This window comes from Harpia harpyja, chromosome 10 (assembly GCF_026419915.1).
Source record: "Harpia harpyja isolate bHarHar1 chromosome 10, bHarHar1 primary haplotype, whole genome shotgun sequence".
Classification (NCBI taxonomy): Eukaryota; Metazoa; Chordata; class Aves; order Accipitriformes; family Accipitridae; genus Harpia; species Harpia harpyja.
Window position 1 is genome coordinate 32237074 of NC_068949.1, and position 20363 is coordinate 32257436.

At 48.2% G+C, this 20363-nt stretch overlaps 2 protein-coding genes across 5 annotated transcripts in view; one reads left to right on the forward strand and one right to left on the reverse strand.

Annotated features, from left to right (window-relative positions):
• Window positions 1–66: 66 nt before the first annotated feature.
• INA (internexin neuronal intermediate filament protein alpha) lies at window positions 67–6857 on the forward strand. Its single transcript, XM_052799070.1, has 3 exons — window positions 67–1048; window positions 4683–4807; window positions 5394–6857. Exons 1-3 carry the CDS (start codon window positions 101–103, stop codon window positions 5665–5667), a joined length of 1347 nt encoding a protein of 448 aa, XP_052655030.1. The 5' UTR covers window positions 67–100; the 3' UTR covers window positions 5668–6857.
• The window catches only part of PCGF6 (polycomb group ring finger 6), a 36705-nt gene continuing 22589 nt past the window's right edge, over window positions 6248–20363 (reverse strand). For 2 of the 4 annotated variants that reach the window (XM_052799074.1, XM_052799073.1), the window contains 2 exons: window positions 11929–16803; window positions 6248–10672 (listed from right to left, as the gene is read on the reverse strand). Coding sequence is in view for 3 of the 4 variants with exons in the window: in XM_052799073.1 (XP_052655033.1) it covers window positions 16747–16803 (57 nt within the window). In the remaining variant the exon portion in view is untranslated. The remainder of the gene's footprint in view (window positions 10673–11928; window positions 16804–20363) is intronic. The other 2 variants (XM_052799072.1, XM_052799071.1) reach the window with 2 other exon arrangements.

Consider the following 20363-nt stretch of genomic DNA (forward strand, 5'->3'; position numbering starts at 1 on the left):
GCCGGAGCGCCCCGCCCCGCGCCCCGCTCCGCACCGCGCCGCGCCCCGCCCCGCCGTACATAAGCGCCGCCGCCGCCGCCGCCGGTCCTGCTCGGCCGCCATGAGCTACAGCGCGGAGCCGGCGGCGCTGGCCGCCTCCTACCGCCACCTCTTCGCGGAGGCCCCGCGGCGGCCCGAGGGGGCGGCGGGCCGGCGGGCGCGCCCGGGCGCGGAGCCGCGCCCGGGGCGGGAGCGCAGCGCCGAGCCGCGGCGGGCGCGGGCCAGCGAGAAGGAGCAGCTGCAGGGCCTCAACGAGCGCTTCGCCGGCTACATCGAGCGGGTGCGGGCGCTGGAGGAGCGGAACCGGGCGCTGGCGGCCGAGCTGGCGGCGCTGCGGCAGCGCTCGGCCGAGCCGCGCCGGCTGGGCCAGCTGCTGGGCGGGGAGCTGCGCGCCCTGCGCGCCCGCCTGGAGGAGGCGCACGGGGAGCGGGCGCAGGCGGCGCTGGAGCGGGCGCGCCTGGCCGAGGAGACGCAGCGGCTGCGGGCGCGCTGCGAGGAGGAGGCGCGGGGCCGCGCCGAGGCGGAGCAGGCCCTGCGCTCCCGGCAGCAGGCGGCCGAGGGGGCCGCCCGCGCCCGCGCCGACCTGGAGCGGCGGGCGGCGGCGCTGCGGGAGGAGCTGGCGGCGCTGCGCAGCGCCCACGCCGAGCAGCTGGCCCAGCTGGGCGCCGCGCTCCGCGCCGCCGCGCCCGCGGCCCCGGCCCCCGGCCCGGCGGGGCGGCCCGACCTGGCGGCGGCGCTGCGGGAGCTGCGCGCCCAGTACGAGGCGCTGGCGGCCCGCAACCTGCAGGCGGCCGAGGACTGGTACCGCGCCCGCTGCGCCCGCCTCCACGAGCGGGCGGCCCGCAGCCAGGAGGCCGTCCGGGCCAGCCGCCGGGAGGCCGGCGAGTGCCGCCGCCAGCTGCAGGCCCGCCTCGCCGAGATGGAGAGCCTGCGCGGCGCCCACCAGTCCCTGGAGAGGCAGCTGCAGGAGCTGGAGGAGCGGCACAGCGCCGAGGCCGCCGGCCTGCAGGTGAGCCGGGCGGCGCCGGGAACCGTCCCCGGGAACCGTCCCCGGGAACCGTCCCCGGGAACCGTCCCCGTCCCCTCCCCGCGCTGGCGGTGCCCGTGCGGCATCCAGCATCCTCCTCCCGTGCGGTCTTGCCCCAGCGCTCGGCACCTCCATCCCACTCGCCCAGCACCGCGTGGCACCGGGCCTCTTCACCCCACGCAATCCCCCCGGCGCTGTGCGGCACCCAGCGCCTCCCCGCCACGCAGCACCGGCGCCTCCGACCCAGCGCTCCCCCTCCCCTGGTCCTGGGCAGCCCCGAGCATCTCCACTGCATGCAAAATCCCGCAGCGCAGCTCCATCCTCTGCAGCAGCCCCTCCCGCAGTTCTGGGCAGCGCTGGACACCTCGGCCCAATGCGGTGTCCGCCCCCCCGCACCGTGCAGCACCCGGCGCCCACTCTATCCCGTGCTGTGCTGCACTGCATGCGACACCCCCCCCGCCCCCGCTCCAGCCGCCAGCACTATACAGCACCAACCCCCTCTTGCCTTGTGCAGCGCCCACCCACGCAGGGGCAGTGCCCCCGCAGCACTGCGCAGCACCAGGCATCCCTGCAGCCTTCCTCCCGCCCTGGCTTAGGGCCTCTCTACCCTGCACAACAGATCCTGCTTCACCAGGGCATCGCCTGCTGCCTTCACCCTTTATCCATAGGCAGGACCCCAGAGGGCAGGTTTCGGGGGGACAGGCAGGGCCACGACACTCCCTCCAACACCCCCTTTCCGCAGGGGACGTCCCTGCACACAGCAGCGCTGTGTGGGGCATCGCCCCATCCCCGCCCTGTCCCTTAAGGGTCAGCTCCAAAATTGACCACACATTCCCTGTCGTTGTGGGTAATTCCTCGAAGCCGTCTGCCCAGGCTTGGCCCCTCGCCCTGTGGCCTGGCTCTTGGCACCTGCACTGCAGAAATCGGAGCTCTGCAAACGTTAAGGCTGAATCTGCAGCCAGATCCCAGCATCTCTTATGTCTGTGGAAAGACTCACGTGGGGCAGACACTGAGCGCTCCGTATCTCTTATGCCATTACTGCAGTATTACCACATTTTCTTGCTACAGGGATATGTTCATGATCTATAATAAAATAAATCCTGAGATTGTTCTATTACATGGCTATTAAATGATCTGTGGTTTCTAAATCAGGCTCTTTCCTTCTAAATAGTGAAACAACTGCCTTACGTCATACCTGAAGGATGTTGTTATTTCACACCCAAGTAACGCCTTGTCATTTTCAAGGCCTAATTTTGCAAGGCTCTCTACAATTCACGACTGCAGCTCCAAGCTGCTTGCAATCTTCCTGAATAGTTGAGGTGGTCTTCAACAAATATTGTGGAAATAGGCAATATACAATATTTCCTGTAGTGGGTGAAAGGATTACACACAGTAATCTTCTTAAACAGTCTTCATGCCATGTAAAAAGAGGGATTCCAGGAACAGCCTATCAAATGGGAAAAAAAAAAAAATGCAACTGGATTAAACAGCACCATAATTGAAATTGCTTTAGTGACAGCACAGCAGCATTTTCCTACATGACCCTCAGGATCTGCTTTAACTGTGGTAATACTTAGGAGTCTTTTCAGCAATATGCATGTGTAGCAGGTAAATAATTTCCCTGGCTGCAACCAGTGGAAAAGGATGGAAGTCTGTCTTAAAAGAGAATATTCCTATTGTTTGAGCTTTTAAAATGTTCCTATAGACTGCTAAAGCAGGGGCATATCTTTGTATTTGTAGGCTATCCAGTCAAATCCAAACCAATATGTGAGAGCTTTCTGTTAGGGGACAGGTTTGCAGTGATGTGGGGAGGGGGTTTCATTCAACCAGCTAGTAGAGCTGGGGTGTGGAAGAGAGGTACAGACAGGGTAATAACAAGGATAACCCATTTTTAAAGAGCATTTTGTTCATGCAGACTGCAGGCAGAGGGAAGGGGGCTGAAGGCACGGAGAGTCAGAGCAGCAAGAGTGAGGCTGTCCTGGGGTAGGGTCACCCCGAATCTCTCCTTCCTGTCATGGCTCGGTGCAGCAGCAGTCTGGCTGCATCAGAGCAGAGATTTTAGTCTGTACTGCAGTGGCATCCATGCACGTCCTGGGGCTTTTCAGTTGGTGCCCCAATGGTCTCCTTGAAGCCTCTCCCATTGCCCAGTTCCACCTCAGAGGCACAGCTCTATGCAGCTCTCTTGCTGTGGGAGGTGGTCAGGGCAGCACAGGACAAGGCAGAGACCCCAAGGATAGCCCATAAATGTCCTACAGCGTGGGATGTGTTCAGCTAACTTGGCTGTGAGATGCCCTGTGCTGCATTCAGGATGGGCTGGCGCTGCTTCTCCAAGGGGCTCAGAGTGGGCTCGCCGCGTCAGGCTCAGCGCAGCTCCTTGCGCAGCTCCAGGTCTCGTGGCTGTCTCTGCACTGTGCACAAGGAAGGTTATGCAGGACACGAAGGAGGGGACAAGATGGGGATGAGGACAGAGACAGGATAGGGATGGTGTGGCAGGACAAAGCTCGTTCACTGGAACAGAGGAGCTGGAAGCAATTGCAAAGGCCCAGCTGTGGGAGGGGGGTGCAGGAGAGCAGATGTTGGCAGTGGCCATGGGTGGCCTTTGCAGGCAGGGCTGCACTGTCACTTAAATGCAAACTGCTTACTCATTCTTGCTCCAAATCACACTCCTCCAGTGGCATAGTGGGGCAGCTGGCAGCGGGAAACCATCTGATTGGGAAGATCCCTATAGGAGTGGGCTGCTGCTTAGATACCTGGATGCATGTGGGAGAAAACCAGGCTACTTGTTTTCTGACAAAAAAAAAATAGAAAAAAAGATTAGTCCCCTTTGTTAGCAGGAAATCTGGCCTCGGACTCTTCCACATCGCAGGTAGAACTGGATGTAGCAGCCATGGCAGGGCAAAGCTGATGGGAAGGATGCTAGAAGGACATCGTTGTCCATCTGAGCACCCTGGCTCTTACAGGGCAGGCCCCTGACTCTGTAACCGCCCCAGATCCCTGCGTTCAGAGCCCCCCACCCTGGGGCCCTGAGGCGTTTTCTGGGGAAGGTGTCAGACTTCCCCTCCTGGCGCCAGCTCTTCCCTCCTACCCTGGCAACACCACCTCTCCTTCCACCACCCGGACCCGTGTCCCAGTGCAGACTGCAGCCCTTCTCCAAGCACCTCCTCCAGCCGTGGGCTGCTGCAGTGCTGGGTGCTCTTGCTTGTCCTGCTAAGCCGCTGCCCCTGCTTTGATGATGTTTAAGCCCAAAACTTCCTGTCCCTCCCCAGCAGCTCTTCCCTTCCCTCTGTAGCATCCTGCCTCATCCCCCACGGGACTGGGGGCTCCACCACTGTGCGCCCCCCCCCATCTCACAGACCCTGCTGCAGATGGGAAACTATATAAATCTATCAAGGTTTAAAACCCACCACCATGCGCACTCACAAGCCATGGCTGGTGCACTGCCTGCTTCTTCATCCCTGTTAACATGAGATTTCTTGGTCCCAAGCTCCTGGTGGGATGTGCCATCATGGACCAACTGCCCATTGCCGCTTCCCTGTCTCTGTGATGGGCAGAGCAGAAAAGCTGTGGGAGAGGTCCCTGCTCTGAAACATGGCCCTGAGCACCCTTGCCTTTGCAGGACACCATCGGGCAACTGGAGGACGACCTGCGAAACACCAAAACCGAGATGGCTCGGCACTTGAGGGAGTACCAAGACCTGCTTAATGTGAAGATGGCCCTTGATATCGAGATAGCTGCCTACAGGTAAGGCTGCTCTGACCCTGCTCTGCCTGGCCACTTCCCAAGCCCAATCTCCTGACCCCACCAGGCTGGGATATTTTAAGGGCCTGGAAAATATCGGCGCACGCTCAAGGAGCAACACCATCATGTTGCTCATCTCCCCTGCCTGGACCTGCCATGCTTCTGCCTGGGGAGCAGCCATGGCTCCCTGTCATGCCTCAATCTAGCAGCCGTCAATGCCCCCAGCCATCCCAGAAGCAGTGTTTTCTAATGGGGACTGTTGGGGTTGGAAACTTGTCTCTCTTGCAAAGTCAAAGTAGATGCAAAAGGCAGAGTCCCTCTGGTTCAGGGTTTTATTTTCCTGGCGTTTCTGGAGGGAGCTGGTCTCATGTACCCCATATTGCAAGTGGTCCAAAAATGATTGACCAAAGTATATGATTTTGAATCAGTCTCATCATGCAGTGGGACCTAAGCCAGTGTTCACCACAGGCTGGAGTGATGGCCTGGAGTACTCGGACTTTCTCACAGGTCGCAGCGCACCTTCAAGCTTTGCAGATGTTTCACGTGACATGTCCTCAGACTAACTTCTTCCCTTGTGATGTGCTTGCAGGAAGCTGCTGGAGGGAGAGGAGAACCTCTTCAGCATGGGAAGTGTCGGCGTTTCAGCGCTCAATCCCCTCCCCAACCCTACTTACTCATTCCAGCCAAGAGGCTTTAGTTCCTCTACTCTGTCCTTCAAGGAGGAGGACCAAGGAGAGGTTATTAAAGTGACCTCTAAAATATCATGCAGCAGGGCTGAGATGATTGAGGGGACCATAACCTCTGCCAAGAAAAGAGGGAGATTAAACCTGCATGAAGGAATTGTTGCGAATGCAAAAATGTAACTGTCAGGACCCCCTCCATTTTGCATTTGGGAGGGAACAGTCTCCACTCGGCCTTTAAATTGCCCCTCCAGGCACAAAGCCACGCTGGGCTCGCAGGAAGCCCCCCTTAGAAACACGTAACTCCCCGGGAACACTGACCCGGGGCCGGCTTCCTCGCGGGTCCCGCCATGCGGAGGCCGAGCTTGGCACATTGCTCCCTTTTAAATGGGGAAGAGGCACGGGCAGGTAGCTAGATGCATGTTGGTCATTGTTGTGGTGGCACAGTGGACTCGTAGCACCCACCATCCCTCCCTCCCTCCCTCCCTCCTCCTGTGGTGGGCAAGGGGGAGCTGGCTGGGCCAGCTGCACAGCTGGCTCTCCAGGGAGGGGGGACAAGGGAAACAACGTGTTTACTATAACTAGTTTCAAGGCTACACACCTTCATCTACTATCCAAATCCACATATAGCTAAACTCTTCCCCGCTCCTCAAGCCGTAGCCATCCACTTTTAATCCCAGAAGCACAGAAATAGCCATACTGGACTGTAACCACACCTGACATCCGGTCTATGAGCCACTTACGTTTTAAAATATAAGGAACGTTCTTTTTTTTTTTTTTTTTTTTTGTCCTGACAACTCTGTCTGGTTTTCAGAAGTGTTAGGCCAGCCAGGCACGCGGGGTTTGCTAGCAGCAGGCGCAGGGCAAGGAACCAGTGCATCGGAGGTGAAGGCACCACCACACCGCCAGGCACGGTGCCTTCTCTGGTGTCGCTGGCTCCGAAATGTCAGGGTCTGCAGGGCCTCTTGTTTGGCTGCACAGTTGTCACATGAAAACCCCACGCTCACATTAGCATCGTGCCCCAGCCAGCGCTGGGAAGCTGCAGGACTCCCAAACACCAGCCTGCAAAGCATCCTTGTCTCTGCTCTAACTGTTCCAACGTGTGCCAAATTTGATATAGGATTTACAACCATAGGTTTCCTTCAATGCCTTAAAATTGCCAGCGATCGCTTTTGCAAGAGCCGGAGACTCTGTGTGTGTGTGTGTTGCGTGTCAGTGCCCTGGCAAGGTTATCATCACAAGACCTTACTGCCCTCGCGGTGGTGCCAGAGTAGTTCCTGGAACCAGCAAATCGTTTGCTTGCACTCTTTCCTCTTCTATTGTAAGGCACAAGTTAATAATTAAAAAGAAAGAAGTAGTTATGTGGATCAAAACCAAGCTGTTTTGTCTTCTTTGCTGCTGCTTCACCTTGGGAGCACACCTCAGTGTCTGGCCTGTACCCCGTTCGGTCCCCAGCAGTCCCTCCGGTCCCCTGGAAAGAGCTTGGTGTTGGGATGTGGCTGCCCAACTTTGCTGCTGCGGCTGCAAGGCAAGGCTGGTCCCACCGATGGCAGTGGGGCATGTCTGGGTCTCACCCCCAGGTGCCTGTTGCGGTGGCCCTGTTTTGTAGAAGAGTTCGTAGCTGGCTGGCCGAGGGAATAAGGTCTCCCATGACCAAACACACCCTCATTTGCCCTGAAAATGGACTCTGAGGCTTTGATTTGCATCACACACCTGACAGTTTGGTCCCAAGATACCTGCCATTTCTCCTCCACCCTGCCTCCATGCTCAGGGGTTAAAAATAGCCTCTTTGTTTGCCTTCACAAGTGAAGATAAAGCGATTTACACAATAGCAGATGGAAGAAGTGAGGGTGCACCCACCTCCCAAGTAGACCCAGCAGTCAAAGGTGCCCGCAGAGCTGGCGTGACTAGCGCTGGCTTATATTCGGAAGATGCCCATGCTCTGCCTCAGATGTGCCTGTAGAGGGGCATGTGGGAGGGCAGCGGGGCACAGAAAGAGCATGGGCAGTCTTCCTGCTGCGTGGCCCTGCCAGCAGCACACTGTCCTATTGCTTTCCCATTCCTGCCTTGTCATGCCACGTCATGGCAATCTGCACCAGAGCCCTAGAGACACGGTGTGACAGTCACAGGCTTCTCCACTAGCACTGCAGGCCAGGAGCAGTGCGGCCACTTCCCTTGACCCTGCCACACCGATAATCTTGGGGACGATGCCCTGACGAGGCCACTCACTGTGGGGTGACGCAGCCCCAGGGAGGGCAGCCCTGCGGGCAGGCGAAGTGAGGTGCACCTTTTGGAGGCAGGGGAGGAGGTTTGGGGCACGGCTGGGGCAGCACATCCCACCAACAGTCCCCAGCAAAACAGTGCAGAGCAACCTGGGGTGCCCAGGCAGAGCATGGGGGGCCAGTACCTGCAGAGTTAAGTCCAGGACCAACCAACCTCCAAATATCTCCTGGCTCAGCTGTCAGTTAGGAAATGCAAACACACAGCATTTCTCCCAAATCATAGGGGGAAGAAAAGGCAGATGTCACTGTGCAGCTAATGAAATATATTCTGAACCTCAAATACCCTCCAGCACTGCTTTTTCTGTCCCTTGAGTATAAGCAGCCTGACCTGTCTTTTATTCTCAGCAGAAGCCTCCATCAGGATTCCTGCTTGCTCAGCTGGCTGGATGCTAGCAACAAAGCTGAGAATTTTACTTTGGTGATACCAGTGTGAAGGGGCTGCAGTTGTGGAGGAGGGCAAAGGAGCCAGGGGGAGGACAAGGTGCTGTTTTGGAAAACAGCTGCTTTGCAAGGGCTGGCTCCAGAGATTTCCTGCATTTCTGGAGCTCTGCAGCATTTTGGTGCTTTCTCATGGTGTTAAGCTCCAGAGGTGGTAGAGGGGCAGCAGGCAGGGAAAGGACTTGGGAGTTTAGGATACACTAGAAAGGACCAGACCGGATTTTAGATTACCTTATGGTTTTGACAGCCCCTCTGCTGGGCTCCATCCCCGTGATCTTACAGGATCTGAGGTGCCAAGCTTTAATTACCTTGATGGCAGCAAGTGATCGACCAACCCCACAAACGCTCTCCCGGGACTGAGAGTGAGCGAGAGCCCTTGCAGGAGCAGGACACACCGCTTTCCTGAAGGACAGAGCCCAGCCACAGGTGCTGTGCAGCAAGGGAAGAGCTCCCAAGGGGGGCCAGAGCTGCACCCAGCTCTGCAGCAGCCTCCCAGCTACCCGTGTCCAGCCTCTGGCCCCAATGCCTGTGCTGTGGGACAGCTCGCTCCGGGCATTTCCTGGGGCTCAGCTCATTTTGGCTGCAGGATCAGAGAAGGCACTGGTTAATGCCCAACTGAGGCACACTGAGCCCCATCTGCCCAACTCCTGCAGGCCCCAGGTGGCTGCTGCCATCGGGTGAGAAGGCTGAGCTCCTCATTGAACATGTGGTGACATGTGGCCCCTTCTATCCCTAAGGGAGGCCCATGCCCACATTCTCCTCATCTTTAGGAGAACGACGACAGGAGAGAGGGACAGGCCCAGCTCAGCATGTTACCAACAACCGACCTCCGGCTATCTCCATCCAGGCCTCCTTTTCTATCACTATTTTCTTCTGGGCGACTCCTTTCACCCGCCTGCTTATACACACCAGAAGGCTTCCACAGTGGAGCACTAAGCTGGAACAGTACAGTAAATCCCCTTTTGTGGTCCCATCTTTCTTACTGGGTTAAACACCAAGGCTGCCAGAGGAAAGGAGTGAGTCACACTGCAGATGCTTAAAGATTTATACCTCTGCAGAACCTCAACCTCTCAGATAAAAGGCAGCTGTGGACGCAGACTGCACCATCAGCTTGGGAAGAAGCAGAAAGTGGCCATTTCTCCATGATGCTGCGTTGCCTTCATCCTTATGCTGGGGAGAATGCCAGCCTCCACGCAGGGGTGTGAACTCCCACCAGAGGGCTGACCGTTTTTTTTTTTTTTTTTTTTTTCCCCTGGATGAAGATGCTGGCCCACGCACCACGCAGCTGTGCTTCGGGGCTGCCCAGCTCTGCTCGTTTTGTTGTCACGTAGGTGAGATGGGACAGTCTGTGCAGCCTGGCATGTCGGTTGAGGTGGGCCTAGGTCACGCTCCTGCTGCTCCAGTGATGGAGGAGCCTTGTTCCCATCCTGATCCTGGAACCATAGGTCCTTCAGCTCCACTGGAGGTTCCTGCAACAACTGTCTGTGCTGAGATGTACAACTGCTTAAAAACCAGAGAGAGTCGCTGCACACAGAACAGCTTTGCTAATGATGCTTGTCCAGATGCTGGAATTCATTAAAGAGTAAGCCAAAGAAAAAGCAGCCAAAAAAAACCCAACCCCAAACATTTTCCTTTGGCAGGAATGCAAACATCTCCTTTTCCAGACTGGGGAAGAACCCTGTCATTCAGCAAGAAGGAATCAATAGGCAATTCAGAGCAAAGTCTCTTCCAGCACCTTTGGCTGGATCCATCCAGCTTTTTCCTTGCCAGCTCTTAGCAGGGACCTCCTCAAGGAGAAGGGCTTCTTCCCCCAGTGAGTGACCCACACAGAGCCCTAACGCCAGCAGCCAAACAGATGCATCTGAATGATCTAATGTCCACACTGAATGATTTAATGTCTGACACTTTAAAGCAAAGTTTATATCAAAATAGCATAAGCAATGCCAGCTCATTCATGCAAGTCTTGGCAGGCATAAGGGAGTAAGGATCACTCGGCAAATGCAGTGTAACATGCAAACAGGACACTGCTTGGGGTGGGGTAAAAGAATGCTTATTGATCCTGTTCTGTCCCAGCAGATTCCAGCTGAACCAGAAGGGCTGCAGAGTTGGGGTCTGCAATTATGGGGATGGGGGGATGTGCTCCTACAGCTAGTGCAGGGGTCTTCATCCAAAATCTGACTAAACCAGAGAGGAACCTGCAACTCTGCGACAAACGGTCGTATCCTTGTTAAAGCAAGATGTATCACAAAGACACTCTGCTGCCCAAAACTGACCGCTCTGTTGGACCTTGGCTGTGTCCACTGTAACACGAAGAAGGAGCGGTGTTCATGCTAAACACAGACATACCTGCTTAGATGGAAGGGAAATACACAGAAAATTTCAGAGTGCAATTCCAGAGCCCCAGGCACACATCCACTTGCTGCTTGTAGATGGGAGCAAAGCTCTTGGGGGGGCCACGAGCATCAGTTCTGAAACAACAGACGCACCGGAGTCTGTTCCTATTGCAGCAGGGCCAGCTCAGCTCCTTTGCCTTTGAGTAGAGAGGCAGCTGCTGGCTGCCTGTGTTCCAGAGAGCACAGGAGACGTGAGCTCCTGGCTCCCCTATGCCCAGAGCAGCCTTGTAAACACTCTGATACACACGTAGTCATTCTCTGAGATGGCGTACATGCACAGACCTGAGTGTGGCCTGTAAGAACAAGCTGTTTGGAAATGTCATTCGGAAAAGCTGAGGTCAGACTGAAAAACACAGTTTGCACTGAGGCTCAGAACATCATTAAGTTTAAGCAAATTTTCAATGGGAATACAAAAAACCCCCAAGCCCCAGACACAAGGCACCTCATTAGCAAATTCCTTGTCTAGCAAAGAGAGCTGTATGAATAAGAATGCCTGGCAATGCTTGAAGCAAGCCAAAATGTTTCAGCAAGCCAAAATATTCAGGCTAGATTCTTAAGAAAGCAAGGATTATGGGATCATACTGTGACTGAATGTCTCCTTTACACCCAGTCATTTTTCATGCTCATCAGCTCAACTTCAGCCACATTTGAGAGAACTGAAGATCTCAAAGGTACTGAACTCCAAGTTTCACTCTAGCGGGTGCATAGGTGAAATACAGCCATTGACTGAAAGCTTGAGTTTCCCTTGTTAGACACCAGAAAACCCATTCAGAGGGCAGAGGTTATGAACGCCTCAACACCAAGGCAAGCTTCATTATAAGCTCATTTGCAACCAAAAGGCAAAGCTGTAAAAGGAAAACAAAAAGCCATCCCAGAATGAAACAAGTTTTAAAAATTTTTTTTTAAACTGTTCACCAACTACTTGTTTCTTAAAACCAGCCAAATCCTTTTGGCTGAACTTCTCCATAGATAACTAAATCAATCCACTTGCAGCTGGACCAACCTGCAACATGAATTCAGCCCAGATGTTTATCACTCATTTAAAGAAGTAGAAGTAAAGTCTTCAAAAGAAACACATTTGGTTGCTTTGGTAACAATTACTGTTACCAGTCCTGTTATACCTGCATTCATGAAGGGGATCTCAATAGTATTCTGTTAATTGCCTGCCCTCACATACCCAGCAGTAGCCTGGAGTTTCCACACAGAGCACTTTATAGAAATTATTGCTCTAGATGGACAGAGCTGAGAAGGAAGAACTCAGCTCAAGGTCATACAGCAAGTCAGGGACAGAGCTGAAAAAGAGAATGCAGGCGCCCCTGCATTCAGCTTACCTGCTCACAAAGAGGAAGACCACCACACTCCTGTTCTGTATGTTGTGGCACACAAATCATCTGTTTTATTGCCACCAATAGGTGAAATGTTTTCCTGTGTCCCGTGAGGAAGAAAAAGGAGATTGGAGGTTCTTGTGAAGGGTGTTGGGCTTCTCATCTGACAAGCTCTTACCTTTCAGTCCCGGGTATATGCAAGAAAGGACACACTGGTCCATCATTTAACATAACCACTGTCACCACGAACTACAGAAAAGCATGCTGCAAGCAGTGTGCTCTGAGCACATCGTGGTACCTTGGAACGACTGGTTGCCTCCCAGCACCCCATGTGAAGGGCTCCAAACCAGCTCTCCCAGGAACACACTATTTTTCTCAATCTTTGCCAAGTCCTCACCACTGACTTTTCTACTGTTAATGTTTCCCTTGGAAGAAAACAGACATTTTAAGATTTCATTTCCAAATAGACTATTTTACCACGCAATTAGAAAATACAAGCTCTCTTTTCAACTTCGGGAAATATTTCTTTTGCAGATCACTGCTGCTTTGACACAAATATGTTGTTGTTATACTAAACCAAAACCCAGTAAAGATGGTGATACAGCTCCAGCAAGAATTTTGCAGCTGCACGGCAGCCAATCAATATTGCATTTCACTTCAGATGGGATTACCATTTATCTCTCAAAACCAATAAAATTTGACCTGTTCAGTGACTAAACCTGTATCTATGGCAACTTTCTGAAACCTCAGCAAATGTAAATATCCGTTGGCTCATTCAGCAAGAGTCTCTTAAAAGATGACATGAGTAAAATTCAACTTACTATCACCTTGCTGCTTTTCTTCGTGCTGAACTAGTTAGGGTTACAGAACAAAAGGAGGTAGAAAAAACAAATAAAAAGCAAAAGTGATGAGAATGCACCATTTGCAACATTCTCTCTATCTCTCAGCAAGTATCCATCACAGCAGAACAAGTATATTTTAAAGTACCTAAATGTTCAGGCTGGCACCTGGTACACTCTACTGAGCATGCAGCATATTAGAAGATTCATGTGGACAACTTGACCATCTCCCTTTAAAAGAAAGGGATGTAATACATAAAAACTCCTATGTCTGTTAATATGCTCATTCTCAACTGCTGGAGTTAATCCTCTCCCCCTCCATTTGTATGAAGAACAAATTTCTTAATAATGATACTCCATGCTGAAGAAAAGTGAACATGCATTAACATAAATCATTGCACATAAATGCATGATGAGTCCCTGAAAAGAAATTCAATGCAGACTAGTATTAGACAAGCTTGAATGATTTTTCAGTAGAACTCATTGGTTGTTTCACATCTATGGAAATAAGTGTGAAGGGTTCTCCTGGCTCGTTCTGGTGGCAATGCAGATCAAGGCTGGGTGCAATATCAGTGTTCAGAACATAAATGATAGTTATACATTGCCATCGCAGTACCCCTCCATTTAGAGGGCTCAGCTGCACATTTCACTAGTCTCTTGAACCTTATCTTCTTATTACACTAACTCTGTATTAAACACAAAGAAAACAGACAGAACGTAACCGACATGACTCAATGCTCATGACTTGATTGTAGCTTGATTCTGCATTTATAAGAACTCCTGACACTAGGGCTCACTGTCTCCTCTTGCTGGGAATTAGCAGACCTGTAAAGCAACTCAGAATTATGCTGCAGTACAAGTAGTATTTAATTAGGATCTGTGTTAGCCATGACACTGCTAAGTAGGTAACTAGAAAATAAAACCAGAATTATTTCATCAGGTGAAGAAACAATAGTGTCTGTAAAATAATGAACGAGTCCAAGCACACCTTCCCTCACTTCCAGAGCATGAAGCTGGCTCATCTCCCATGAGGGCAGAAATGCCATCCCATAGACGGCCTGTTGTTACAGAAGCTCTTCTATCATCAGGACCAAAAGTGACTGGAGGAAAGCCAAGGTTAAAAGGACACCAACAGAAATAAAACAGCAGCAGGAGAGCTGAAAGAAGACTGGCACATTTTAAAGCAAGCAGACTGATTATCTTTATGCAGGAAACCACACAGCCCACAGATCAGCCTTGGCAATAGCCAAAGGTCACCTCCGCTGCATACTGCTGTGCCCTAGGGGGTACTGCAGGCGCTGGAGAGCGGATAAAACTTCAGTGCCTTCAGGGTATGCTTTAAGGTGAAAGCAAGCAGGATGTTCAGCCAGGGAAATGAAGCTAAGAATATGCTTTCTGAAGGCAGGTGAGGAAGAAATAAGGAGAGAAGCAGACAAATGGAAGTAAGAGATCACTAAGCGTTCATACCAAAATATCACAGGCAACAGATCTTCAATCCTCCTCATTAAGCCACTGAAAGAATGAAGTAGGAAGTCTTGGCCTTCTGCATTTTAGCTTAGCTGGTATGTGATTTACCTTACAGAAAATCTCTGTTTAAAGATATCCAGACCACCCCTTTTGTTATTAAAAAAAAAAAAAAAAAAAAAAAAAAAAAAAGAAACAAAACCCAGAAACTGACAGTGACATTACAGCCAGTGGCAGTATAGTCATCTTGAGGCTATGCAAGTCAGCAGTATTTGAATTAACTATCAGCTTCTATATAGCTGTTAAACTTTGCAAATAAGCCCTTCTGTAGACATGGAGTTCAAGCCTGGATTAGGGGAGAATTTGCAATGTAAAACGTGATTATACCGCTAACTTTTTTTTAAGCATAGAGCTCTACATCAAAAACAAAACCATGAGTGATAATGAAACAGGAGGTAGCAGTATAAAGTATATGAGCCAGATGCTTTGCATAAAGCCAGGACAATCAGAGCAGCAGAGAAAGATCCAGTTCACAGGGGACGTGATAGCAGCAGCCATAAACATGAATGAAAATAATCTAGAGGTGGCTTTGACAAAAAGATGTATGTATTGACAGAAAAAGCGGTCTTGTAACTACATAGGATTATTTCTCTTGTATCTGTGTTGAAAAATCATCCTGACATCTTTACTGAGCTATTTCTCACCGAAATCCTCATTAAAAGGAAAGTCCCAGAAATTCCATTTTACTCCAACTAACGATACCACAGTTAGCTCCACTGGAAATTCTGGTATCAAACTACCCTTCACCATTCAACCTCCTAATTGAAATTTGTCATTCTAATAACACCAGAGCACATCCAGCAGTTTCAGTATCAACTGCTATAATTTTGAGGCTGACTTAAGGAGCATGGCATGGAAATATGAGAGCTCAATTTTAAATTGGCTAAAATAAAGTTTATTTTACTGTTACAATATATAATCTCTTATCAACACAACTCACAAAGTGTTTACAAAATAATCTCATTTTCTGCTGCATTTTAAACACTACTTTTATCAAACTTTAAAGGTAAAATAGGAATTTGTAGCTAGAAATGTTTTTGTTACATTTTTTAAAAGCATCACAAGAATTACTTCAAACGACATTTTTTCTTCTCCCTATGGTGTCATCTTCACAGAAAAAACTAAACATATATTGTAAAGACCTGAGGAAGGATTCATGAAAGCTTTCTTTAGACAAAGGATGCCAGTCCTCTTAGGCTGACAGTGAGCAAGTGCATTTGAGCTAACTTAGGTGCTCTGAAATGCCTTACAAAGGAATCTCCTCCCTTTCCCTGCACTGACTATAGGGAAGGGAGGGAGCCTGGTACATAACAGTAGCTTTCATGAATCCCCAACGTGATGAACTAGTATGCAGCAAGACCATAACACACAAAGCTCTGGTCCTTAATGCTGCGCAAGAAACCGTGGAAATCTTAAACAGAACAAAATTTGAACTATTACAGTTGTCACAAAACCTATTATTTTAACATGTTAAAATTAAAGTTACCTTATGTCCTCTGTGAATCTGGTAGTAACAGGCAAGTATTACATTACTCAACCCTGGTGTCCACTACAATGCAGTAATACACATTAGAAAGAGTGGAAAAAGCTACCATTTTCACAGCTGCTAGAAAGATATGTGCTAAAGTGAAAGGATTTACGCTCCTGCCAGTCAAATCAGTTGACAGGTTTTACAGGACAGCAGAATCAGGCTGACAGTGATTATTTTACATACAGCAAGCACGTAGAAAGAGGTGCTACTTTTTTTTTTTCATGCATAGTTTAACCAGCTTACAGCCAGCTCATCTCCATTAAGACTAGAGATGCACAATCCACCATTTGGTATAAGCCAAACTACCAGCAAATATATTTCCAGTGCAAACAAAATTGTCTTTCTTCAAGAAAAACAACTAAATTTAATGCTACTTCTCAAAAACCAATGCTTACGATGCGTCATTTTCTACCTATTTTGGTCTGCGTTTCTGAAGTTCCCTTCCCCCTAAATCACATCCAAAGACAGATGATCACAGAACACTTTTTTTTTTTTAGGCAAATGACTGTCTCCTCCCCAGAATACTGCCCACTGAAGATCATCCCTGAGAGCACTGTTGTAGCTAGACACTTAGAAAGCAAGCAATATCTCATAGCTTAGAGGAAGAAAAGGCTATTCACCCCATGAGATCTTGTGGTTTTAGAAAATAAAAAAATGCAGCTACTGTTGAGCATTTAAATTCCCTGAGTGAAGTCTGAAGACAGTAATTTGTAACACAAAGCACAGCAACATCTATAGCTGTACTTACAGAAGCTGTAATTTTTTACAGTGGTAAAGTCAGACATTAAATTACAAGCATACAGCAGTTAGTGGTGGTTCCTTTTACTTGCTTCCTGTCACAGGAAATACGATGGCCTTCTTTGGTGAAAAACAGCAGTGAAGAAGCTTGATGACTTCGGATTCTTTTGCCTTCTGATATTCTAGCAATCTTTAAGTTACAGTTAGCGGAGATACTACCAGGCCATAGTGCAGTACAAGTAAACCATCCTAGAGAGAAGAGAAAGAAACTGTACCATCATACTGCTTCACCTTCTCCATGAGGCATTTCCGTCACCATCTGGTATGACGGTCACTGCATGGCAGAACCTCAGCTTCAATCTCACTCACCATTTTATACCATGACCCTTCCATATGGCGCATGCAAGTTTTGAAATATCAAGGCAAATAATTACATTCCCTTCTCCTCTTTGGCGACAGAGAAGGGTGTTAAAAAAAGTTAAATCTGGTACTTTGCTTTTATTTTAAAGTTATAATGGAATTATATAATCTTCATACAATAGGCTCTCATTTACAACTCATGGTGCTTTCCCCTTGATACTGTGGGGCAGAAAGAAAACAAGTAATCAATTAAGTAGTTCTAGAAGGTGCTGCCAGAAGCTGTACTAGAAGAGCCCAGAGTACTACTACACATTTAAGTAATGAATACAAGGGATAAAAAAAAAAAAATATTAAAATCCCCTAGTTTATTAAGTCATGTTTCTCCTCTTCTGAGACTGCTCCACATAATAAAAAAACCTTTCACCTGTGAAACAGGACACTTCCTGAATCATTAGTCTTACTTATGTCACTGAATTGACACACAGCTGGTGAAAGGCCTAGCACTTAGTCTGCTTCCACCATTGATCCACTGGGAATCTGACTTGTTGCATTAGACCTATTTATATGGACAGGCTTTAATAAAAGTTTTCTTTTGAAGAGAGAACTACATTAATCACAACTGACATGCTAGAACTTCTACCATATTTTGCTTCTGATGTTTTTGTCTATTAACATACAGGACTAAGACAACATATGTTCCAGAGAAGTTACACAGTTCTGTGTGAGGGGGTATACCAGCAAAAAAAAAAAAAAAAAAAAAGTCTTTAATTAAAAAGTTAATTTAAAAAAAATAGTAACAAGACTGTCGCCACTTTACAGATGCTGTACTATAATACAGTAACAGTACAAAGTCCTATATTAGTCTAAACACAGTGTTTTGAAAGAACTTTTTTTTTTTTAAAACAATAATTTGTTATCTATGTAAAAATGATTTTGACTGGTTGGTGTAGCCTCAACTACTCATACAAAAAAATCTCTTTGAGCCATTTTGCATTGGAGGAAATTTAAGATTAAAAAAATTGATCTCAAAAAGACTCAAGAGGACAGAATGTGCTTTTCCACATGCCTGCATGACATGTTCTCTTGCTTCCCTTGGGAATTCTTTTCAGACAGTGCCTATCAACACCTCTATGTTCTGTCTGGAAGATGACCTCTTATTAGAAAAATAGCCTTGTTTTGCCTCCAGTGCCACAAAACTCTTTCAGCACAAAACCACCCTAATTGCTGCTGTGTGTAACTATTTTACTCTCTCTTCTACCAGTAGCTTCTTTAACTTTCTCTGGCAGCTAAATGGTGCCACTGGAAACAAAGCTACTGTTCTGGGGAAAAAAAGTGCAGCATGTTATTTTCAAGGGGGAAAAAAGTAGAAGAGCTATTGGAGTTTTCAAATGTGATGGTGAGAGAAAACAGATTCATAACAAAGGAGAACAGATCTGCAACAGCAATACTTTGATCAATTTAGCCAATATGCTCATTTAAGAAGACCTGAAACCTGGCTTCTGGCTATAAATTTTGTCATTTTTATAAAGAGGAGATTAATATTCTAAGTCAGGAAAAGAAGGCACCAAAAAAGAAGCCAATTAAAAAAAAAAAAAAATTAAATTGTAAGGTCCTAAGAATGGCCACACCACAGCAGAGCAAAAGGCTACCTAGCCCCATGGTGAAAGCCTAGATAAAAATACATGAAAAGGGCAAGTATGCTACCTCCCTATATAACTTGCCAATTTCAAAAGCCTTTCTCAGGAAGTTCCTGAGCCTTAAGTCAAAGTAGCATTGTATCAATGTCTTCTGATGACTTTTCTTCTATGAACTTGGTCTGTCACTTTTGAATCTACAAACTTCTGGCATCCGCAAGTCAAATCTAAGGGAAATCAAATCCAAATGCTTTGCATCACTGAACATGGTGATGTCAGTCATAAGGTCAAGACTGAAGATCTGAAAAAAGGGATTAAAATGCAAGCACTGAGAAAAATGGATCAAAGTAGTCTTTTATAAGAGCCATCAAAACCAACCAGAAGGGTCATATTGGAAAAGGGGGACAACATGTTAAATCACCTATAGAAGAGACTATGTTCAGGCTATAGGAAATACATGTTCCCTAGCTCTACAGCTACAGGTGATACAAACAGCTTCACAGCAACAGCAAAAGTGCTCTGTGAGTCTCGTGCAGATTTACTTTTGTTTAAAGGATGCCTACGATGACAAATGAGTGCCTAGTGTAGGGTAGATGCCAAATCAACCTTAACTTCAGTGAACAGAAATGAAAAAAAAAAACCTATTTTATTCCTGTATTACTAGTGACAGCTCACTAACTTTCCTTCATCTTCTCATCCTGCTAATAACCAGAAATCCATTGCTAAGTCCTAAAAGGATACAGGAGGAGACAGAAGCTTTAACTCACTTACTCAGTGCCTAGCATTAAGTGGGATGACTGCGTTGCAATATGAAGATAGAATCCTGATTGTCCTCACTTCGTGTTAGGTAGAACGGCTACTATGAAGTTACTTATGAACCTCTTGGCAAATAGTATGTTGTTAAACTTTCACAAAGACATACTTAGTCCTTGTGCCTGTTAGCTACCTCAACAGAGAAAATAAGACACGTTCAAGCTTCCTTTTTTGGAGAAGTGCAGTCAAAACCAGTTTTTCCTCTATGACAGAGTTTCTTAAAGGAAATAAATATTTATACAAGCACAATATGCTACAATGTATTTTTTGATGAATGAGTCTTCAAATGGTATATCTGGCAGTAGGACATTTAAAGAAATTATCTGTCTACACAGGAAATAACCCTGTTAAACCAAAGGCCAAACCCACTGCAATTTCTTCCATACAAAGAGAAGCTGAGAATTAACCCAGTACTGGCACTGCTTACTCTGTAATTATTCACTCTTTCAGTATTACACATTTTTATATATGTTCAGCTGCTTTCTCTAGATACTGTTCTTAAAAGGAAATCCAAACAGAGAATGAGCTCTCACTGCTTCCTACAAATCTCAAATCAGGCTAACTCAGACATGCTCAAAAGAAAAGCAAAACTCTCCAGTGTTCTTTGCCACACATCTGTGAACCTGACCTAAAAAAATTGAAAGGATCCCACCTGTTACACCCAACTATAAACTTCAGAGTGGAACTGACAGACGAAAACATCATAGTATATATACCTTCTGATGTCGTAAGAGCAGCAGCAACAAAAATTGCCCTGTGTTCCAAATTCAATATCCCCACAGCAAAGAGTAAAATACTTCCATAGCAGATGTATGCTAGAGGGTCACAGTAATTAAATTAGATCACAGCTCTTACTGCCTAGCTCAGGAGACCAAAAAAATACAATAGTATTGGGTTACAAAAAGGTGAGAGTAACAAAAAGACCGTTATAATCTGCAAGACTTTTGTGCCAAGGGCCAAGGACATAAAGGAAGCTACTCTTTTTAGCTTTTCCCATGTGTG